Genomic DNA, 25,875 nt, shown 5'->3' with positions numbered 1-25,875 from the left:
GAATGAAAAAAAAAAAAAAAAAGACTTGGACTGAGACTTGAACCCAGGATCATCGGTATACCGTGTCGATGCTTTAACTTCTACCCTACCCAATCTGCTCCCTCTGATGCATGGAGTCGTTGGTTCAATCCCAGTTTGCGCCAAGTGACCTTTGTGGTGGACAAACACCGTGTGCGTGTTTTTTTTTCCGTTTCCTCTCAATCTTATCACTCCACCATTTTCATTCATTTCTCATCATCACCGTCTCCTTTAGCCTAACCAGTATAACCGTGGGACGTAAAACTTAAAGATTTAATTTCATTTTCCAACCTGCTCCCGGAACAGAATTACATTTTCTCATTCTTGCATTAGCAAGGTATGCCGAAGATCCCGGGTTCAATTCCGGTCAAATCGTGAATTTTTTAACTCTTTCTGTATCACTGAACTCGTATACATAAAGGAACCGTATTTCCATAGACATTAACAGTTTCTTATATTTATCAATATATTGTATAATACAACCGTCAGAGGTGTTCTGAATGTGGACACTGGTTGCTCAAGTCAAGAGTTGTGGTACAAACCATGTGACCTGAGTTAATAAACACCAACTTCACGAGTCAGGAAATGTGGCTGTGGAAGGGGCGAAGAGGGTAATGTAGAGATTAAAGTATCGGCACGATATGCTGAAGATCTTGGGTTCGAGTCCGGCCCCAGGCGTGTATTTTTTTAAAGCTTTGTGCATCAATTCGTCTTATGTATAAAAAACAGTTTCCGCCATATTGGAACCAAAATTAATAAAGAGAACAGAAATATACTATAACATTAAAATGTACACAACTTTAGGACAAAAGAAGAAATGTTTTGGAACATGTAAGTCGGGAAGTTACAGATGGGAACAAGAGAAAAAATAAATAGTAGACTTTTATTTTGTTTATCTTCATTTGTTTGTATGTATAAATGAAATTAAAATATACATTTATAAGTTTATTCATGTAAAATAACATTAAGGTTTCAATAGTCATTGTTTTACAAGTGATAGTAATTCGTTTCAAATACTCTATTCAACACAAAAGTGCTGTGGAATGATTTGAGTTTTTTTAGTGTGCAAATGAATGATCTGTAGACTTTTACTTATTTCAAGTCTAGGTAATGGTAAGGAAGTTAACTCAGGCTACAAAACAAGGAAACCTAAGCAGTGGCGGCGTAAGGGCGGGGCGAGCGGTGCCACCGCCCCGGGCCCACTTTAGGGGGGCCCCCGGACGGTAGGTAAAAAGTAATTAGTAAAGAAACTTGTTAGCGTGAGGTACAAGGGCCGTCAAGGTTTATAATTCACAGCTTCCTTAAAAGTAAAAGTAAATATTGATTAACTGTCAATCAATATTACACCAAATAACAGATGAAGCAACAAAAACATCTCTCTAATAAAACTAATCAGTGCCGGATTTCCGTATAAGCTGGCCTCACTCTCTTGGGTACCTCCAAAGAAAATTAAAGAAAACTGAATGTAGATTAAAAATAAATAAAATAACAGTTTTATTATCTTGTGGTCTCCCAAAGAAATTTAAAGGAAACGCTGAATGTAGGTGAAAAAATAATACAAACGTCTCACTCTCTTGGGGGCCCCAAAAATAATTAAAGAAAAAATCTGAATGTAGGAGAAAAATAAGTAAAATCAGTTTCACTTTGTTGGGGCCCTAAAGAAATTCAAAGAAGAAAAGGATGCATGGATTAAAATATGAATAAAATAAAAATTTCACTCTGTTCAATTACTTCAGAGAAATTTAAAGAAATAATCTGTTTGTAGATTAAAATATAGTAAAAGAAAAGTCGAAGTATAGGGGAGAGGGGGGCATTGGTACACGGGGCACATTTGTACGAGGTAGATATTTTTCCACTGTGAAGAGGTAAATGGACAACAGTTTGGTGTTGGCAACATTGGTGAAAAACGAACATCGTGAGGCACAGTTGTTGGATGGACGCAGCGTTCTTTTCTCTGTGCAGAAAAAAAACTTGATTTCTTAGAGCAAAAGTAAGTTTTCGCTTATGTCTTTGTAAGCTTATATTTGTAATAAGCACTGGATTTTTGAAAACTTATGTATGTCGCATGAAAGTGTAATTCTTTACAAATAATTTCATTTATGTTCAATTGCCCTGCATTGAGTAATTTTTCAGTTATTGTAATTAATGATCCTGAAGTTCAGTTGGGGCACATTAGTACTCATGCATGTGGGGTGGATTGGTACGGACCAACGTGCCCCCACTGCTCTGTACCAATCTACCCCTTCCATTTGTAACTATAAAGGTAGACTACTCTTTGTGTATTTTTCACGTATCACAGTTTTCATTGTGTTTAACATTAAGTAAAAAAAGTTACTAACAATAGGCCTATAGGCTATCTCATGTGTGATCGCTTGACTTCCATAATCAAGGCATAAAAATAAATTAACTAAAATAATATGGAAAACTTTCCTTCGATTATAACTTTCCGGAACAATAGGTATAGCCGATAGCTACATAAACTTTCGGATGGAAAACTGTTTAACCATTTAGGAGCCATGATAGTAAAAATGTGAAGATTCTTTCCCCCAGGTCATAACATGCGAGTGATTTTAAAAGGCACATGTCTAACAAAATCAACCTCAAATATATATTTGTAGATGGATGCTAAAAGCCAGCGTACATTACACGTCATATTTATTCGACTTTCAGCAACCTATTTGAAAGTTATTCGTCGAAGTTCTTGAAAATTTAAAATCATAAAGGTAACCAATAAAGTTCTGTCGCTTTTTGTGGAGGTCTGTGTTCAATTCGCCCTCACACCATGAGTTGAATGCGAATGGAGATAAGGAGAAGGCCAGTTGTTGGTGTGGATACACCCAATATACTACCTGATTGTGGCAGTTCAGTTACACATTGAACTTGCGCAAGGACAGAGTGAAAATGGGACCTCCATAGAGAGCCCTAAGGGCGAGAATGGTGTACAAGTTCAAACTTGAGTCAAACGACGCTGTAGCAAGGCATAAGATATGTCAGGCCTTTGGTGAGAGTGTCGTGACTACGTGGACAGTGCAAAGGCGGTTTAACAAGTTTAAAGACAGTGAGGAAACACTGGAAGACGCACCACGTGCCGGAAGAACAACACATGTACAAAATGAAGAGCTTCAAGCAGCAATTAAGGCGAACAGTGGCCAGACATGTGAGGAACTGAGACTACAATTCAGTGTGAGTGAAGAAACCGTTCGGCAACACGTCCCTCAACTTGGGAGGCACTACAAGTTGGGTCGATGGGTACCACATGAATGGATCCGGGCTAGAAGGCAACGCGAGCAGATACCTGTGTTTCTTTGCTGGATTGTTTGAAGAAAAAGCCATTTCTGGACAGGATGTTGACGTATGATGAGAAGTGGGTCCTGTACGAAGCTCAACGGCGCCATCATAATTGGTTAGCATCCCATGAACCGGTTCAAAAACAGCCGAAACCAGCACTGCACCAGGAGAAGGTCCTCCTGTGTATTTGATGGAATGCTCATGGCATCGTGCATGGGTAACTGCTACCAGCTGGTCAGAGCATCAATCCAACTGTGTACTGTCCGTAGTTGGTTTGTATTCAGGAATAACTCAAAACTCTGGAGCCAACACATCTGAATCGCAAAGGGGTCGTCCTGTTACAGGACAACGCTAAGCCCCACGTGGCTAGGATGACCCAGGACACCATTCTATGCCTTGGATTGGAAACACTACTGCATCCGCCATACTCTCCGGATATTGCACCATCCGATTATCACCTGTTCTACCGCGATGGAATCCTTGGCCTTCCAGAACGTTGGCAGAAGGTAGTCGATGCTGATGGGGCTATTTTTGATTTTCTATGTAGGTCTTAGGTGACATATCGATGTTCGAAGGTTGTGGGTAAAAGAAACGACTGAGCTTTCTTGGTCACCTTTATAATAACGAAGCTCCGCCTCCTTTGGAGACAATTGGTACCGCTCGAACCAAAAGTACAACATATTTTTCAGTTAGTAGCTGAGGTATGAATGATTTCAAAATTTTGTAAACTGTAGATAGTCCTTTGATCATTTCTTCTATTTTTCCTTATAGAAATGAAATGAAATCTTTGAGTTTTACGTCCCACGGTTATGCCGGTTAGGCTAAAGGAGACGGTGATAATGAGAGATGAGTGAAATGGTGGAATGAAGAAAGTGGGAGGAAACGGGAGTACCCCGAGAAAACCCACGAGCACGGTGTTTGTCCACCACAAAGTTCACTTGGCGGGGGCTGGGATCGAACCCGGGACCCCAAGCACCAGAGGTGAACGCTCTACCACTGAGCCACCGCGCCCCCCTTTTCCTTATAGAGGCAGACCCTTATTTATAGTACGTTTTTGTCTTTGTAAATAGCTTGCGGAACTTCTAAATTTTGATCAGAACACAAGCAAGCATTGGACCCTTATCATTATCATTATTATTATTATTATTATTATTATTATTATTATTAATCTTATTATTATTATTATTTATTTATTTATTTATTTATTTATTGTAACAGGTTGAACTAGATCTCTTGAATTACTAGATTCTTACAAATTTTCACATTCTTTTAATGAAACGTGTTGCATTTTTGCTGCTGTAGGTCCTTAAATTTATTGTTGGAATTCTCATGGAAAAATAAAACAAAAAATTACATTATCTTTATTATCAAAAAAGTCTGCGTGACATTTTTCTTTGCTCGTACCTATCTACCCCTACATAGGGAAAATTGGTACAGATTGCAGACCTTTCGTAAAACGTAAATCACTCCAGGTAGGATATTAGTAGAAACAATATTGTACATTGCAAATGTAGCTAAAGACTCACAGTTTAAGTAGGAAAAAAAAATTATGTTTCTCAAGCTGACGGTATGTTCTAAAATCTCGGGTAAGTAAAAATCCTACCAATGTCCCTCCCACCCTTATTGTGTTGTCTACATTCTGCTAGCTAGCTTCCTGAAATATTACTATTTACTTATTTATCAGTTCAAGGGAGGGACACAAAGAAGTGATGAACTTACATAAAGCTTTATAAAGATAACCAAGAAAGTTATGTCGCCTTTTGTGGACGTCTGTATTCAAATGGCCCTCATAACGAGAGTTGAATGCGGATGAAGATAAGGCGAAGATCAATTTTTTGTGTGGGGTATATCCAACACACTACCTGGTTGTGGCAGTTTAGTTACACCGTGAACTTGCGTAAGGACAGAGTGAACATGGGACCTTCACAGAGCGTCGTAAGGGCGTATATGCTGTACGAGTTCAAACAGGAGTCAAACGCCGCTGCAACGAGGCGGAAGACATGCCAAGCCTTTGGTGAAGGTGTCGTGACTACGTGGACAGAACCAAGTTTAACAAGTTTAAGGACGGTGACGAAACACTGGAAGACGCACCACGTGCCGGAAGACCAACACATGTACAAAATGAAGATCTTCAGGCAGCAAATTAGGCGAGCAGTGGCCAGACATGTGAGGAACTGGGACTACAATTCAGTGTGAGTAGAGAAACCATTCGGCAGCACCTCCATCAACTTGGGAAGCACTACAAGTTGAGTCGATAGATGCCACATGATTTGACTCTGGGCTAGAAGGCAACGCGAGCAGACATCTGTGTTTCTTTGCTGTCTTGTGTGAGGAAAGAGACATTTCTGGACAGGATGTTGACGTGTGATGAGAAGTGGGTCCTGTATGAAGCTCCACGGTGCCGTCGTCATTGGTTAGCATTCCATGAACCGGTTCAAAAACAGGCGAAACCAGCACTGCACCAGAAGAAGGTCCTCCTGTGTTTTTGGTAGACGTTCGTGCATCGGGAAATGCTATCAGCTGGTCAAAACATCAATACAAATGTGTACTGTCACCAGTTGAGCAGTGTTTAAGGAAAACTCAAAACTCGGGAGAAAGCACTTCTGAATCGCAAAGGTTTTCTGCTTGTTACAGGACAACGCTAAGCTCCACGTGGTTAGGATGACCCAGGACACCATTTTACACCTTGGATGGAAAACAGAATTTCATCCGCCACACACCCCGGACATTGGGTCGTCCGATTATTACTTGTTCCATTCCTTGGACAATCACCTTAGAGGACGCAGTTCAAATCCCTAGTAGAGGTGCAAAATGCACTTGATACCTTCTTCACTTCACGGCCCACCAGGTTCTACCGCGATAGAATCCATTGCCTTCCAGAACGTTGGCAGAAGGTCATCGATGCTGATGGGGATTATATTTGATTTTCCAGGTACGTCTTAGGTGACATATCAATGTTCAGTGTGGTTGGTGAAAAAGTGACAGAACTTTCTTGGTTACCTTTATATTAGGGTACTAGCATTCAGTTCCTAACTAAAAGCTCTTTGGTGCAGACGCCATAGTTGCTGATTCGCTTGTTTTCCTTTTGTCTTTTTTCTTTTGTCCTTTACAAGTCGAATTTTCAGCGAGCAAAACTCTTTTGCTTAGCTGGTTTTTCCTTTTTTGCTCTTGGCATACAAATTTACACTTCAGCTCACAAATTTAGAGTGAATAAGATGTTCAATAAGAAAACAAGTGTTCAAAGGTTCAAAAGAAAAAATGTGAATTATGTTATATTGCTTCCTTCTATATTTACATAGAAATAAAATTGAACTATTTTCTTACTTTGCCAATTTCGTGTAGCAGCTAAATGATGAGAACGAGAAAAGGTTAAAAGCATGTTTGTTGCTCTGATTTGGCTTTGTTCTAACCGAATGATCTGGACGGCATAAAATTGTTTATATATTATCGGTTCACTAAGGTGTGCTTAGAATCCTAAAGAACAACTTGACTTTTCCCCACAAGGTATAGTGAAATATGTATTTTCAATGGGGCTTGAAGCTTACAAAAGTTTAGCAACCGCTCTTCAGATTTTGATAACACTACCCGTATCTGTCGCATCATTTGAAAGGTCTTTCAGCAAAATTAAGCTGATAAGATCATACGCTCCACTACGAGGCAAGAAAGACACGAATCTGGACATTCTTTCTATCGATAATGGAATAGCATCTACTTTGAATTTTGATAATATAGTTGATACTTTCGCAGCTACTAAAGCAAGGAAGGTAGCATTCTGAATGCTGATGGAACACAGACTAATAAGGTAGTGGAACTATTGCTGAAAGTAGTTTCATGTTTCAACTTAAGACAATAAAAATACAAAAGTACCAAAAGAATAATAAAGAGCCGTCAAGATCTGTCAATTGACTGGTGATGGGTGGTAATGAAAAGTAGGATGGTACACAACCCATAGTAGAATTCTGTGCTCACATATTTAATCCATGATGTAGCCCTATCACATTCAGGATTTTTTGTTACAGTATATTCTAATACTAAGTGTGTTAGTAAGTGGTAATGGAAACAGTCATAAGTGGCAGAATATAAATATGACTGAATTATTAAATACAAAGGAATGGAATCATAAAACAAGTGTGAAATCTGGAAACAGGAGAGAAATATTCTAATGCTTAACTATTTATTGATATTTCGGCAAAACCAGTGACACTAAATAGATCGTATATTATCACTGGGGGAAACCTAGTAAAAGATAAATGAAGAAGACACGCAGGAAAGAAATCTATTCTAATCATTATTTACTAGTTCGGTAAAAAAAAAAGTGTTTAAGTATCATGTATTATCACTGCAGAGTCAACGAATGTTAAAGTGAATGGGGCTAATTGTATGAGAAAAATCTAATCAAATAAAACCCATGTAGCGAAACTCAAACAAGTGAGAGACTCAGGTGAGAGACTATGAATAAACTTATCATATGAGAAATTGCACAGGACAAACACCAAAGGCGAGAACCGAACAAGAAAATTCTATAGAAAACTGAGAACTTACATTTAGAAATCGCATCGGTTATAGACCTATTATTATTTGCATATTTTTCAATATCAGCTCAGTGTTACATTTTGTACGTAAATTTGTCTCTAAATGTATTATTAAGAGCATTACTTAAACTATTCTATCTAATTACAGTACGCTTTTGACCTAGAATAGTATAACTTAGGTGTCGGATAAATTCTGGATTCTTTGTTGTTGTTATGTTTTGTTTGTTCTTAAGATTATGTCATTTCTGTCATGGGTTGTAGTTTCCGTTACACTTGTATCCCTAATCCTTTTTCTGTCATGCCCCTTGTTTAAAAATGAATATATACTGTATATATATATATATATATATATGATATATATGCTGAATGTCACCCCCATTTATTTAACATATTCCAAATTAAAATGGTTCGAACACACACACACACCAACGGGAAAGGGGGAGGAGGAGTAAACAGAAAGAACAAGTATGCAAATGAATGTCAAAAATAGCAATGCATAAATCATGATTGTTCGAGAAGGGGCCCCGATCTACTTCACTGGCCCCGGGCCCCAGTTTGCCTTACGCCGCCACTGAACCTAAGAAAAGATCTTTATCGAACCACAGTTTCTTCAAGCAAGAATTGAAGAAAATAATATAGTTCTTCAAGCACTGATGATGGAAAAAATTTTACACTTAAGCTGTAAGCAATTTTTCTAACTGGTTACTTCAGCTGAGGATTAGATTTTCATTATTATTGTGAATATAGAGGGTATCCCTAAATAAGTGGGAAGTAAAGCAGGAGGTAATTTATTGAGGCCAAAAGAAAAAAATATGTTCATGAGAAGTATACGTGAAAAGTTGGTAGTCTGGCCGCTAGATGACTCTAAAACTATTGCATTATGGACAATAAGGGAGGACAAGGAAAGCACAGGAATAGTATTGGCACCTTTTAATGGAATACATCAAACTGTCACTACAATAGACATTGGAAGTATTAACCCTTGACTTGGAGAGAAACACAGCCACAGCAGTGCATGGAGTCTCGCATACAGGCCAAAATATCGAGCATGTGTTGCATGTGTGTGAACGCAACCTGAATGCGTTTATGTAAAATACGTAGGTCAGTGATAGACAGGGTTTGCCCAAGTGGGCCCAGCCCGAAAAAACCCACCGGGTTTTTTCGGGTTGGACCCACCTGAAAAAACCCATCTTAAAACCCACCTGGGTTTTTGACTTTTTTGTTAGTGTATTATTGGTACAACTAAGGTGATCACATTGAAAGTTATTTTTATCAGGTTTTAAACTTTCTTTGGGCGAATTATATGCTTTCATGTTAAGATAGACAACAATATTCAACATAAGACCTTTATAAAGCTTTAAATGCACTGAATGACTGAATAAATAAATAAAACCCTCACCTTAGCTTGAGATAATTGTAGAACAAATTAATGTGTGGATTATGCTTATAGCCTATTTGAAGTAAAGTAAGCGATTGTATATTTTAGAAAATACTTTCCATGAATAGTATGTTTCCTGACTCGGCACCGCCGAGGGACTTATCCCTCATACGTTGACGGGTTTAAGGTCATAGGTGCCGGTGCTAACAGCAAATATGTAAATACATTAGTAAAACTATTAGTATTGTTTCTTACCTTTGATGGTAACAAAAGTATTCAGTAAAATTTTGTTTTCCAACAACAACAGTTAAGTTCAGTCATTTGTTCTAGCCTTCAAATAAGCATTCTGTAGAATCAACAATAGCAATAACGTAAAAATTCTTGTCAATTAAGAAGCTTAATGCTCGGAGCTCCGAAGACTACGTAACGCTTACTATTTTAAGTGCTGCATTCAAACTTCAGTATTAATGGAAGTTTCGATGTACAGTAAAGCAAGCTGAATTTTGAGGGAAAACCAGTCGTGGAAAAAGTATTCGCGAAATTCCTGCAATTGAACCCACAAAGCATCGAAAGTGAATACTTCAACAATAAAACTATTTATTTTACGCTGGAGGATATTTCATTTCATTTTAGACATTTTGAAACATTTACTTTATAAAATATGAATTATAGGCCTATCTTTGTTAATTGTTTTAAATTAATTTTCGGAAAAGAACGGTCTTGCAACAAGTGCTCGGGTAATTCCCGTAATTGAATGCAGAAAGCATCGAAAGTGAACTTCAACAATAAGACCATTTATTTTACGTTGAAAAATATTTAAGGCTTTTTGATGAATTATGTCTTTGTTTTAAATTAATATAGCTATTTGGTATTCATATTTGGCGAACACTGACTCGATCTACATTTGTTCGTTTGTCTGCCTTTACCACACAGTTCAACTTTCGGTCTTTTAAATTTTCAGGATACAAACCAGAGACACTATAAATTTTCTGTTTAGATTTTGGCAGCATACCAACGTAAAATTACAAAATGGCGCGCTTTTTTTTTTTTAAATAGCTGTTATCCACTGGCGAAAATCCCGGGGGGTTGATGGGGACATATCTCTTACAATCTTGGAACTGTTCCCCTCAATAATCCGATTGGAAATGTGTCTTTTAGGAAGAAATGTGATGATTTGTGTCCAACTGTCACAAAGGAAAGTGAGATGAAATCGATACCTCCAAGAATAAGCCTCAAATCTGACCGCCTCCCAATGTTGAAGACAACTCTGCTCCCCTACCCATGTTGTCCCTGAGTCCCACACAGGGGACATAAAATATTACGATATTATTATTACTTTACAACTTTAAAATCAGACTGGCAACATTGAAAACTGTTTACAGGGAATGATCATATTTGGATCATCCCTTGTAAACAGTTTTCAATGTTGCCAGTCGGATTTTAAAGTTATAAAGCAATAATAATGTTGTCATATTTTATGTCCCCTGTGGAGGACGCCGGGACCGAGCTGGGTAATCCTCCCCAGCATTGTTTTTCTCCTTCATAATTATTTTGTACATCGCATATATATATATATATATATATATATATATATATATATATATATATATATATATATATATTTATATATATATATATATATATATATATATATATATATATATATATATATATATATATATATATATATATATATATATATATATATATATATATATAGATATATATATATATATATATATATATATTATACCGTCTTACCCGTCCCCCCAATGTTGAAGACAATTTGCGCCGCTGCTGATATCCACGCTACAAAGCGCAATTTTAGGTCTTTCAAGTTGAAATTTTCAAAGAAGAAGCACGAGAGACTATACTGGATTCCACCTTTTCATCAGAGCACTTCGTGCCTCGATGCCGCTCCTCTTCACCGACTCGACAACTTGCTGCGTTGTCACTTCGTCACAAACGCAGAATTCGACAATTCGTGTAGTTACTCGTGCGAGGGAGAGCGAGGGCGACCTGGCTGAGGCTCTGCTGTGCATAGTCATCGAGTTCGATTCAACTGTAATTTATTGAGCGCAATGATTTAAGACCCACTTTATAGAAAAGTGCAGGTACTTTTCTTATGAAATGGTATGTAATGTTCGATAAGAAATTTAATTCAGTTACGCAAAATGAGACGCTATAAGGATAATTAATTTTGGTTCTGAGAGCAAGAACGAACGAATAAATAAAGCACCTTTTTGGGTATACCCGTATAAAAGCCAATTTATAATACGTAAAGTGTATATGGCAATCAGACCACTACAGTCAGTATATGGGAATCAGACATCGGGGAAAAGAGCGGTGTCCAGAAGGAATGGGGTAGACTCGGAGCGCGTCATGAGTAATTGAAAAGGGCATAAATATTTCACCTGATTTAATTTTCCGCCCAAAATTACAAATATATATTCAGCCATTACCACTGCGAGTGATTACAAATATTCAGAAAGATAATGTTTGATATTTGAGGGGATGGCTCCAGGTGTGTAATAATATCAAGAGGTTTTAAGAATCTATGGTTTTGCGATCTAAATAAAGATGTGTTATGTTACACTCTTTCTCTCCAAATAATAATAATAATAATAATAATAATAATAAATATATCCACCCTAAATTCCCCTGAAAAATTCATGTACTTTCCGCCTTATAGTTTCCCGGGTAAAATTGTCATAAATGTCGACACCACGCCGGTAGCCAACCCAAAAATGTAGGGGGGGGGCGACCGAAGTTAAGGGTGTCCGATCTAACCATATTATAGTTTATCACCATATTATAGTTCATTTGCAAGCCTACCGTGAAAATTTTAGGTAGCCAGCGAAAATTTAGGGGGGCGCCCCAATAGATCTCCCTGGATACAGGCCTAGTCGACACGTGTCATTCGCTTTTTACTTTTCTGTCTTTGCGTGGGGTCTCTAATCTACCGTTGTTCATTAAATGCTGCTTTCTTATATCATATACAGTAGATTTCGCAACGAGAGTGGCCGCAGCAGTTTTATCCACAGTCTCCCATACGGAAGCTTTTCTTCCCCCTTCCTGTTCTTGTGAGCGGAATTACGAATAAACGTTAAAAATAATTTGTGGCTCTCCACTTTTAAGAATAAGCTTTTTTCTCCCTCCAATCCTGTAACATTCGGGTGACTGCACAGATGTTGATGGTTCCATTATTGACAATTAACTATTTACCAAAAACAATACTATATACAAAAAGCATAAAAGGGGGATGAAACACAAACACAAACACGAACGCGCGCGCGCACACACACACACACACACACACACACACACACATACACACACACACACACACACACACACACACACACACACATACATACACACACACACACACACACACACACACACACACACACACACACACACACACACACACACACACACACACACACACACACACACACACACATACATACATACATACATACATACATACATATATATATATATATATATATATATATATATCAAATCTTGAGACGACAATAACTTAAACTCTACAAATAGAACTTCCGCACTAAAAACAATAAATAATGTATATATACAGTACAATTGATATATTTACATAAATATTACTAAATATTTTCCACGGATATACGCAAAGTAACGAGGCAATAGATCGCTTTCTCTAGGACAGTAAAGTGGCTCTTCAGCGGTCGTTGACGTTTGGCAACAAAGGTTGTCATCCTCTCACTGGGGGTGGATGAGTTGTAGTGTTGCTTACTCCACTTCTTGACATCCTCGTATCTATGACCAATGAATCAAACTGTGGGAGCCCCAAATGAATACAAGAAAAGATACAATTCTACTGTTCTTAGTCATTTGGAATCGTATCATCAATTCCAAAATTTGAAAACAACGCTAACGGTAAGTTTATTACTCTCATAGCGCTAAATGAAATTCATATAGCAAATTCTTTATAAGACAGCAATTCTCGTGATAAGCATGCCACGAGGGAATACACTCTAAGGGAAAATTCGTTTGTTAGGTTTTTAGACGTCTTTACCCAACAGCGAAACTATATAGAGACTGGACTTACAGGTTAAAGTGCAATCCGCGGGCCGGACTCAGGCCTACAAAGCATATATCACTTCGGGGCCGCCCGGGCCGTAAATTTTTAAATATACAATCATATTTCTCGGTCCTTTTGGGGCCTAACTTTGTAAATGTACTGTACAACGATATTTATTGGACGTTTGGACCATTCTTTCTTAAGAACTATTAAAGCAGATCTGCAAAATTAAAGTTCTAATTGCTGTAAATTAAAAAAAATATATAATTTTTAGTAAATTATAAAGTTTATGTAATTCGGGTTTATTTTGGGCTCATTTGATTACCACATGAGCTCGTGCCTAAATGCTAAAACATATTTCGGACTCGGGTCGGACCTCACATTATAAACTCACGAGCCGGGCCGAGCCTGGGCTAAAAATTCCGGCCCGTGCAGACCTCTACCACGTGCACCGAAGGCGAGTGCTTTGAAGTAACGGGGGTTCCCTTAGATGAGTTATTTTATTTCCTTATTTAAAAATGGCAGAGTTACGGAATGACATTTTCTTTCACTCAACAATTTCCACATTTTTTTTTTTTTTTTTTTAATTTTACAAATTCATTCTCAAAGTAAACAATGATTTTTCACCAGGGGAGAATGGACACATACGAGAAACAAGAGAACATGTTATAGATGCAGGCCCGTAGCCAGCCCAAAAATTTAGGGGGGGGCCGGTAGAAGTTAGGGGGGACCAACCAAATTATATTATACTTCATCACCATATTATAGTTTATTTGCAAGCCTACCGTGAAACTTTTAGGAGGCCAGCCAAATTTTAGGGGGGGGCCTAACCCCCCGTGGATACGGGCCTGTATAGATGTAAAACTATATAAAGAGGAAAAGAGAAATAATTAAAGAAATACGTATCTTTCATATATAAAGCTTGTGCTGTGAAACATCGTGTTGACGTTGACTTCAGTCAAAATCTTGATTTGAACATATGCGATTTGAAGACATCCGGATCAAAAAGCACTTGAGCATCAGACAAAACTTTTCAAGGGCAGAAAAAGAAGCTACAAGTAGAATCAATGCTTTCTTATGTAAACGCGATACTGTAGACTCATTTTTCGAACTGAAAGAACGTTTTCATAGCCAAAAGGACTTGATAAAAATAATAAGACTTGAACAGCAAGGTGGTATTTCCTTTGAAGTGGGTATTAGCCAATAAGCATCTCCAAGAAATTTAAATTTAGAAAATAGGTAAGTAGGTTTAAGAGATTTAAGTTATTTTGTATAAAATGATAAGAGCGTGAATACGAAGACACTATTCTTGCTGTGGATAACAGTGGATCTGGGAGCAAAAGGTTTATTTATAAAGTGCGAAAACTTCTGCAGAAAAATAACAAGAACATTTTTCACGACAAAATTCCTTATATGCTGAAAACCTAAAAACAAGTGCAAAAGGGGAAAAAAAAAACCGCATGGAAAGTCCAGGTGCATACTAATAATGAAACTATAAATGGAGTACAAATAATTTTTCGTTGCTCCGCTGGTATAGCGGGCTCTCCCGAGTGGTCGCGGGATCGATTCCCGCCGGGAGCTCACCTTGAATGGAGTGGTTCGGAGCCCACTTTAATCTGTAGGTCCACATCTCTATATAGCCATGCTGTTGAAAAAGGACGTAAAATCCTAAACACTTTCACTTTCAGCTGGTATAGCCTTGGCTTAGCACTCGGGAGATCATGGAATTAAATCACGTGCCAGGACATACTGCATTAGGTTTTACTCACTCAGTCAATGGAATTATCTTGTGTCATTCATTGTGCACCCTTTTAAACCACATATGCCTCCGAAAAGTTAAATAAGCTTAACTTCGTCGTAATTTGAAAAGACGCTGACAATAAGTGCTCTAAATTTGTCTGATGCAAAGCCTTGTGTTAAAAAAAAAAAAAAAAAAAAAAAAAAAAAAAAAAGCCAAACAAAATACAGAAACACATTTCCTTCAGCGTTCTATTTTCTGTAAAATTTGTTTTCTAACAAGCTTACTATACGAAGGGTATTCTTGAGCAGATTTACTAAATATACCGTAATTGTACAGACTTGTACAAACTTCGAAAGAGCAAGTCCGCTGACACCCATGGAAGTGGAATTGACAACACTGAGCAGCTTAAAGGGATTTTTGCCATGCCATTTTGATTTTCTCTTTGTCCGTAATTAAAAGCGTAGCGGCATTTCAGATTTGGCTTGGGGGGCAAGACCCCTTGATATAAGTAAAATTTCGTGTTTTTCACTGACATTACTATTTTATTGATAAAATCTATATAAATCTCAAACTCAGGGGGAAAATGCCCCTCCCTGTCCTCCCTAAATGATGCCCCTGAATTAAAACCCGTTTTCTAGTATTTATAGTTGAGTATAAAGAAACATATTAATTTTGTAATTGAAAATTTTTAAAGCATGCTAATTAAATACAAGATAATTAACAATTAATCACTAAGGAAATTCAAAGCACCAACCCTGCAGAAAACGATTAATTACTTTTCCTGTATATGATAAAATAATTTGCAAAGCTTCATTTACCAACAATCACACTATATTTCATTTTAATTCCTTGATCCCCTAAAATTTCTATTAATTCAATTAAATATTGACTGTGTGTAAATGATGCTTTGTAAATTATTTTATCCTATAGAGAAAGAGTAACTTAGTCATTATTTCCAGGGTTGGTTCATTGAATTTCCTTCGTTGGGCTTCAAAGTAAGAAGCTAAATTATTAATTATTATCTTGCAATTATTTAGCATATTTAAAAAAAAAATCAATTACAAAAATCATAATATTATGTACCTTCTTATTTGCAACTATAAATACTAGAAAATATGCTTTAATTACGGAAAAGAAAAAAGAAAATGGCGAGGCAACAATCCCCTTAATTTACGTATTTATTATTTTTAATAATAGAAGGTTAATCAATAATATCCGTAATCTATTTACAAATTGTTGTGTCACAAACATATAAGTTTTCCAAAACTCATATGATAATTGATAGCGAACGTAAGATGACTTGGAAGAAAAGTTGCTGAATTGGATACACTGTCTTTAAAAAGCGCTGGGATCTTCAGCGAGTCCTTTGCCACTAGCAGACGAAAACCGAAGTGCTCGGATCAAAAGGTGGTCACAAGAATAAATTAGCTGTATATATTTTGGCGGCAAAAAATTTCAAAATGGCGGCCATTTTTCATGCTACAGGGTGCAATAGCGGGTATTCATGCTACAGGGTGCAATTTTCAGACTTTTTAGGTTGATATTTTGAGGGTAGAAGCTCAAGACCTTCTAAAGTTGCTGTATAGATTTTTTCGGAGATCCAATATAAAATTTCAAAATGGCGGCAATTTTTTCAAAACAGCAGTGAATAGAAAGTTGTTGCAAGTTGTGACAATGATACTCATAAAATGTAAATCATATTTTAACATTTTTACCCCAAAGAAATTGAAATATTTCGAAAAAACCCAATTAAACCCGAAAAAACCCAATAAAACCCGAAAATACCCGAAAAAACCCACATGGGCCCAGGTGGGTTAGGTTTTTTCAAAAATACCCGGGTTTTTTCAAACCCTGGTGATAGATGTCTCGTAAACAATGGATTTCACATGTTCCCACAGATAATACTCTAGAGGGTACATACCAGTTGAGCGGAGTGGCCACATAGCTGGGCCAAAACGATTAAATGTACTATCTGTGACCGTTGGCGTTTGTATCAGTTCTACCACGCAATGGGATAAACTATCACGTACGACACAAAATCAAACGGGATCATTGTCTGGGAAGAAACCTTCCACATTTTCCGTTTACGGTTTGGAGCGTCAGAGGCGTTTAGCGAGCAAATTATCAACTTTTCACATATACTTCTCAGGAATATATTTCATGTATTGGCCTTAACGAATCAACTACTGGCTTACTTCCAGTTATTCTGGGAGCCTTGTACATAGTTTAGAGAGAAAAATCTCACTGTAGGTTGACTGATATTTACTATTTTTTTTTCTCCAACACCGTGTCTAAAGACGGAATAATGCAGAATCGGATCCATGAAAATCCACATAGTAAGCAGGTACGTTAATAACTAGACTACCAGCAGATATTTCAACATATGGTTTTAAATTACCTTACAGAATATATATATCCTGGAAAATACTTATAAAATGAATCTGGAACTTTTTGAACACTAATAGGTCGCTTTTAGATAACAAAGAAGAAAAATATGAAATGAAAGAAAGCTTTAGTTTACACACTTTCACTCTTGGGTTCATATAGTAAATTAAGCTTTCTGTCAGTTTAGTACAATTTTAAGGTGATTTGTATTAGATAGTAGAATAAAGATACGCAAATAAATTTATATCAAGTAACAGAACAGAGATAGGCAAAAAGATTTGTATCATGTAATAGAATAAAGATAGGCAAAAAGACTTGTATCAGGTAGTAGAATAAAGATAGGCAAAAAGATTTGTATCAGGTAGTAGAATCAAGATAGGCAAAAGAATTTGTATCATGTAATAGAATAAAGATAGGCAAAAAGATTTGTATCAGGTAGTAGAATAAAGATAGGCAAAAAGATTTGTATCATGTAATAGAATAAAGATAGGCAAAAAGATTTGTATCAGGTAGTAGAATAAAGATAAGCAAAAGGATTTGTATCAGGTAGTAGAATAAAGATAGGCAAAAAGATTTGTATCATGTAATAGAATAAAGATAGGCAAAAAGATTTGTATCAGGTAGTAGAATAAAGATATGCAAAAGGATTTGTATCAGGTAGTAGAATAAAGATAGGCAAAAAGATTTGTATCATGTGAAATACATCTATACATATATTGGGTTCGATCATTATCACCAGAGTGCAGTGGTCGGCAAATTATGTATCAATTGGAACTGTGTGCCTGTGCAACGCAGCTGCCTATCTGTGCCGTGTCTAATACTCTGTGAAACAATTTAGTGTAATTCTGTTCTACCGGTTTCCTTTGTGGCACGTGTTTTCATAAAGTGGAATCCATTCAATGTAGGAGAAAGGTCAAATAGTGCTCCTTCATACAGTTTGAATGAGTCAACGGGAAGCGGTAGCAGAATACTACAGGTGTTATCCAAACTAGGTAGCACCGTCCCACCAATTCATTTCAATACTCATGGCACGATTCAAAGCCACACGTAATGTGGGAACAGGCTCTGTAGAGGACGACCACGAAGTGTAACTTCCTGCGCCGTGGGGATTGATATGGTTGCGATAATGACAATTAGTAAGGAACGATCAACACGGAAGTTTGCACAAGAGGCTGGCGTGAGCCATATATATGTCTTCAAAATTTTGTCACATGAACAACCTTATCCGTATAAGATATATTTGGTACAAGAGTTACATCGGGATGACACAAACACAAGAACAGAGGTTGGTAAATGGTTACAGCATTCAAGAATACATAATTCTGATTTAGAGGCTGACATTCTATTCGCCGATTAGCGTACTTTCTATCTTAACGGTACAGTCAACAGACTCAATACTGTGTACTGGTCTATTGATAACTCCTAAATAGTTCGGCAAGCTCACTATCAAACTGATCCTCGAGCGAATGCGTGGTGTGGGATACACCGTAATGTTTTATTAGGCCCCGTTTTCCTGCCTAAGAGGTCAGCATTAGACCAATACCTATACCATCTGGAGATAACACTGCAATCTGGAGTAACTGGATGACATGCCCTTGGCATCGAGGCGTTTATATTATTTATAACTCGATGAAGCACCGCTACATTATGAGCGTACAGAACGACAATCGTTAAACGAGGTGCTTCCTGGCGAATGGATTGGTCGCAGTCACCCAGGTCACCTTATCTAACGCCACTAGTTTAGTTGTGGGTATCTACAGTCAGCTGTGTATCGATCCAGACTCAGAACCGTGAAACACCTGAAGTACAATATTAAGCAAGTGTGTAAACAAATAATACCTGAAACACTGTGGTGTGTGTGTGTGTGGCAGTGTACGACACCGTATTCACATATGCTACCAGCTAGAGAGAAAACAATCTGAATACCTGTTGCAGTAGTGTCCAGGAGTGTTCCGTTTCAAAGCGTGTACTGTGCGTGCATGAGGTACATAAACTTATTCTAAATAATACGTACAGTCTGTCCAGTAAACTTTGTAAGAAACAATATCAGATGTAGTTTAGCTGTATTATGGATTTCGCATCTTAAACGATTTTCACAACCAACTTTCACCCCACGATGCTAAGACTGCAATCGAGATTTATAGCATTCTTCTTTGTTTCCCGCGGCATCCTTTTATCTGCTTTCCATTCAATTATTGCGTGAATGCTTTTATTGTAACCTATGAGTGGCAATGTTGGTTTTTCAATTACCATTGGGATGACTACCCAGTGTAGAGTCAAAACTACTAATCCAATTTGAAAAATTCCAACACTTTTAGGTTGAAAACCTATCATTTCCAGAAATTTTGCTCTTTGTACAATTTTTCGTAACTGCACTCACAAAAAGTTGGCCTACAGCAAGTACTTATATTACACCTTTTCTCTCTCTCTCTCTATGACGTGCGAACGTATGAAGAAGAAAAGACTGTTTTGTGGGACCTTGAATAAAGACTATTGCACTGTATGGACCAGAAACATGGACATTACACAAAAGTGATGAAAAACGACTGGAAGCTTTCAAACTGTGGGTGTGGAGAAGAATGAAGAGAATTAGTTGGGTAGAACGGAAAACGAAAAATGAAATCTTTAAGTTTAATTTCCCACGGTTATGCCGGTTAGGCTAAAGGAGACGGTGATGATGAGAAATGAATGAAAATGGTGGAATGAAGAAAGTGGGAGGAAACCGGAGAAACCCGAGAAAACCCACGAGCACGATGTTTGTCCACCACAAAGTCCACACGGCGCGAGCTGGGATCGAACCAGGGACCCCAAACACCGGAGGTGAACGCTCTACTACTGAGCCACCGCGCCCCCAGAGTGGAAAATGAATGAGAGGGTGTCAGATATGGTGGTGAAGAAAATAACAATTTCAGATATTATTACGAAGAGGAAGAGAAATTGGTTGGGACACTGGTAACCTTTACAAAAAGGAACTTTATCATGAAGACGTGTTAGGGGGTACGGTGGCAGGAAAGAGAGGGACGGGGCGAAAGAGACTACAATTAATGGATGATATCAAAAGAAAAGAATCGTACGTGAAGACGAAGAGCTTAGCTGAAGACAGTGGAGCATCTAAACTTCTCACAGTCAATTGCGGCAAGTGACCTGCCAATAATGGCAGAATACCTATGATGATGATATACTTCGTTGGAATTGCCCAATTTGACTTGCTTGGGACTGAAGATTATTGTTTCAGGTTGAAATTTATTAGAATTAGTGGAGGAATTTACTCAATCTTGATATAAACAAAAAAATATCTTCTAGAAATTACCCGATGATGAAGCACGGCATTTAGAAGTATTTGCTGAATTTTCAGTCAAGCACACTGCCTCCTTGTAAATCTATTAGGTAGAAACAGATTAGGATTTACTATGTTTTGGGTTAGTTTTGTAGAGAATTGACTCTTAGCTATAAATAACTTACTTCAATTATTTATTTAAGGTCGATCCTCATTATATCTAACCCAAAATTTTCCGACCAAATCCTAATCCACTCCTAGCTAATACGTTCAAAAGACAATCAGTGTAGTTTGACATAAATTCACTACGTACTTAGGTAAATAGAAAAGAATGCGTGGTGTAGATAAAGACAAGAAAATACCTGTTGCTTTCCATATACTCTCGAAGCTCTCGCCACGCCAACTCATCATGATTAGGCATTCGTCGAGTGCTAATAGGACCACCTCTCATTGACAGAACTAACTTCAACGTAGCTCCGTTTTGAATAGAATAGTCCATTAAACATGCTGTGTCATCTAACTCCTGACAATTATAGATCAAGTGCTGATGGGATATTGGAATTCCTGCAAAATATAAGAAACACCACAATTTTAGGACATATTTCTAATTAAAATATGTCGATGATCAATGTAGACAGTATAAACACCAACGGATCACTAGTAATAACTATTTATTTAACAGTACAGATCAACGCTTTCGAATATTTACCTTGTGGCGACCCTATTAGCACACAATTTTATGAAACACGACATCCAGTCAATTTTTCTTCCACATATCAAACGCTCTGCTATAGGACATCCTATATTACTACACCACATGAAACTTACTTTACATACAGTTTCACTTTCATGTTCCTACAACATTAAAAACAGTCATCTGGTGCTACCACTAAATGTTACTTGCACAGAATTGTAGAAATTAACTTCTCGGTAACAAGTTAATTCACTGAACGAAAGGAAGGAAATTTAGTACTAGGTATTTCATCCCAAGTTCTTCATATGTTTAACAGACTACTCTGAATTTACAACAAAACATCTGTTGTTTCACTTCTCCCACAGCAACGATCAGACGTAGCAGGGATGTACTGAAATGTCGGCAGTTGTCTGCTGGTATGACCAACCAAGCTGTGTGCAGTGATGAAAGGTGTAGGTGTGGGGTATCGTGACAGACTAGATATACAGTTAGTGGCGTCGCACGGTTACCCAATGAGGATCAAGATCTGTGGCGTATGGAAGCTATGGATGGACCACGCTAAAAATCCTCAGTGCTCCTCGATTCTTTCCTGCACAGCACGTGTGCAATGACTAAGTGATTTATCGCCATAGAATAAATAAATAAATAAAAACGTACAATACGTTAATTCTACAACGGTTGACTGTACTCAGTCCACAAGGGAAACAGTAATATGGTTATCTACAACCATCACCAGGAAGTTTTTGCCATGTAAACTTGCCCCACACTATACACCCACTGCCAGCAATCTGAACTTTTAATAACATGCATGAGGGATTCAGCATCTCATGAGGTTTCCGCCAAATACTCACACACACTCATCCACGGACTGGAGTAAAAATCGTAATATATCAGACAGCAGACCTTCTTACAATCTTCCTTCGTTCAACCTTGATATTCACCGTGCGATGCAAGTCACTGGCGTTGCTAAAAACGGGTGAGGAGAGAGTAACATCAGAGATGTTGCTTTTGAGTCGGCCATGGTGTTGGGCAGTTAGTTTCTCTACCAGTCGTTGAATGCGACGTCCACCTCAACAATCAATCTTGCGCCGTCCCCTGAACTTTGGTCGACGGTTAACCACTAGCACCTGTTGACACTGGGCTTGGCATACTTTAACTATTACTGTGTTCTGATCTGGTGCAGTCGTTTGTAAGGCTGAAGCACCAGCGTTTCGGGCCCCTACGATCTGACCTCTGTCAAATGGTGATAAATTTTGTGCTTACCCGAAGTCTCACTACGAACTGACTGCCTCCGCCCGTAGTTATGTTCTACAGGCTGCGTGACGCGTAATCGCGAATCTCGCATGAAACAAGGACAACTGGTATATACCTTCCTGTCCGCATTGGGTTCAAACTACTCTCCACGCTGAAGGCGTTTACCCTAACCGTACAGGCATGACGGAGTTCATAGTCATGACTAATTATCGGCCGGTATGTGTACATATAATAGTATATTTAATTTAAACTATTTTGTTCTGCATGATTGCAAATTTAATCTCTGAAAGAGCGTGTCAAATAAAAACCCAAGTAATGTAACAGATCCTACTTTTAAGTAAAGGGGCCTGTCTTATATAAGCTCAGTGCTGAAAAGTTTAGTTGAAGTTCCAACAATCCATAAGTTTAGCTGTAATCACTTTTATCCTTATAATGCCACTTTCCAAACTGTGCTTCTCCGTTTTCTTCCAATAGATGTCAAAACATTTCTATAATCACCATCAATAATGTGAGAGCCTATGAGCAGCGAAAGATCACTTGCCTCTAGTTGAGAGGTTATGCATTTTACTTCCCTGCTATATATTAAAAAAATAAATAAATAAATAAATAAATAAATAAATCTTGACAGAAATCATCGTTTAATATTATTAAAAAATTCCTCTTTATCTTCTACCTCTGTTTTCTTTCCACTATACCTTCCACTACACCACTTAAAATACAATCTCTCAAGTAATGTCCTCTTTAATTCCAGGATTTTCCAAGTAAGCCCAACCCTAGAAAACAGTTTTCTTTCACGTGAGGAAAAAAAAGAAAAAAACTGGAATTTTGAGCTTCTTTGCATAGTATATTCTTAGTATAACCAAGCTCTATCAGATTTCGCATTTTTTTTTTTTTTTTTTTTTTTTTTTTTTTTTAAAGCGCGCAAACGAAACACTTTAAACATAATATTAAGATATACTATAGAGAACATTCATTAAATATTATTTTTTCAAGACCACTGTGAAATTCTGAATATACTAAATGACTCTTCCTTGACTTTGAAATAATTAAAGAACAAATTAATGTATGGATTATGTTTATATTTAAAATACCACACAAAATTTTACATCTTAAAAAAAATCTATAAGGAAAATGCAATGATAAAACAATAATATATTTGGGAACATAGCAGCCTAGAAAGCGGGAATTAGCGATTTGAATTTAATTTTGGAAGAAGGACAGACTCGGAACGTTTCCTTATGCCTTCAGTTCGCTGTATGGTATAGGTAAATTTGTGATTGCACAAAAACTAATGCTCAAATATAAACATGTTCACGGCTGTTAATTTCACACGGGTATATACTTCAAGTGGGTTGACGGCGAAACTTCTTAAACATTGCCCTGTCCTAAAAATGTCTTTCTAAAGATGGTGTTTATCGGGGAGGTCGGACACAATGTTGTTTACCAAAAACTATTTGTCCGGGAATCGAACAGCAACCTCATGCACTAGACGTAAGCGCTCTACCACTGAACTTCCGTGGCCCTTCAATAAGTTTTGATTACATTAAGAATAAGGAATCTCTGTGATTATATTAGATCAGGGTGTCTACCAAGCAAGTATAATCAAATTCATTGACAAAATTATAATGTTCTCTGACTCTGTCGCTATCTTTTTTCTTAGTATAACTCATGAAAAATAACATATTTAAAGTGAACTGTAAGTTTTCATCATTGTTTATATGCTTATACAATATTCTACAAACGTACAAACGAACCAATTCATTTATCTGTAATTTTATGACTATCTTAGTGGCCTCCCTTCACCCCTCACAGCCATCCTTTCCACTCCTATTTATTTTTTATTATTTAGTCATCACACCATAATAGAATTCAAATACCAACACACCTCAATGGCCAGCCAACACTGCTGAAAGAAAACGTTGATATAGCTTGCGTTATAAGAAACTGAAGCATGGAAGGGTTCCTCAATTAAGCTTCGCTGGGAAAGAACAAGCACATAGGAAACAAAGAAAAAAAGAGTGGACATGGAAGGATAGGAAAAAGCAAAAAAAAAAAAAAAAAAAAAAAAAAAATTAATAATAATAATAATAATAATAATAATAATAATAATAATAATAATAATAATAATAATAGAATTAGTGACCAGTCCTCAGGAAAAAAAAATGAAAAGACACATTTAGCATATTGCTAATATGTAGCAATTTAAATCATCACTGGAACTGCACCTGGCTTGTATTTTTAATAATTCAATGACTGAAAAATACAGGAAATACAGGACAAGATTAAAATATAGAACAAATATACACAAATTTCCAACATATAGGAAAAAATAGGAAAATAGGACAGCTGGGTTTCTGATAGAGTTATCTAACAAAAAACACGGGGGGGGGGGGGGGGGGTTATGGGAAACTGAAAAATCTTTCCCATGTTATTTAAGTGGCACATATTTCTGCACCCCAAAATGTTGGTACTTCCGGTAGGTCCATGTTATGCATTATGTTAATACGGAGAATACAGGAACACAAGTAAATTTGCGGTGTTCATGTTTACACAGCTCCGCATAAGTATTACACTGAGGCATTAACTGAAACAACAACACTGTCAATGATACTATAACAGCGCAAACTTAACGAAAGTCTAGTGTTGTCAGATCTGGATGTTAAAAGTACTAAAACAAGAATTGAACTAGTATCGAGCATGGTAGTTTTAGTAAAATTGTTGTTCATTGTGAATAAAATACTCAACAAACAAAGCTTTTATTTTATTATAAAACTAATAATTTGTGATTTGATATATAAAAATAAGAAAGTACCGCATTTTAAGAGTTATAGCCTACAGATAATTAAACGTAGCGTGTCGACCAATTTGAATCTTTGGTAGCGAAGGCAATTCAAAAATCGCTCAATATGCTACTTGTAGCCCAATCTGGCAATGCTGATTCCGACTTGTGTAACACCTGCGCGTGAACACGGTTCCAGAGAGGACTGAAATATTGCGAAGTGAAATTATGTCTTAAAGAGAATATTAGCTGGGGATACAAAGTAATATCTTGAGTTTTGAATTGAACTATGTTACAATTGTACGTAGTTAATTTTATGTTGAGCTGTCACTCTTCCGATGAGACCTAAAAACCTGCAGTACATGCATACTATGTCGAAAAAGTAACGGAACTTTTTTCTTTATAGATAACCACTAGCGCCATCTATTGAGGCAACACATCAACGGAAATCTGGATACTT

General features: G+C 37.2%; 1 protein-coding gene across 1 annotated transcript in view; it reads right to left on the bottom strand.

Moving 5' to 3' along the window:
- The window catches only part of LOC145663159 (AN1-type zinc finger protein 4-like), a 53,889-nt gene that overhangs the window by 15,188 nt on the left and 12,826 nt on the right, over positions 1-25,875 (bottom strand). Inside the window, exon 3 of the mRNA XM_081729483.1 lies at positions 21,051-21,252. Within this exon, the coding sequence (XP_081585609.1) occupies positions 21,051-21,252 (202 nt within the window). The remainder of the gene's footprint in view (positions 1-21,050; positions 21,253-25,875) is intronic.

This window comes from Thermobia domestica, chromosome 10 (genome assembly GCF_964235325.1).
Source record: "Thermobia domestica chromosome 10, izTheDome1.hap1.1, whole genome shotgun sequence".
In the NCBI taxonomy this organism is placed as follows: Eukaryota; Metazoa; Arthropoda; class Insecta; order Zygentoma; family Lepismatidae; genus Thermobia; species Thermobia domestica.
Note: the sequence above shows the minus strand (reverse complement) of the source record. Positions and strands in the feature narration are given on the sequence as shown.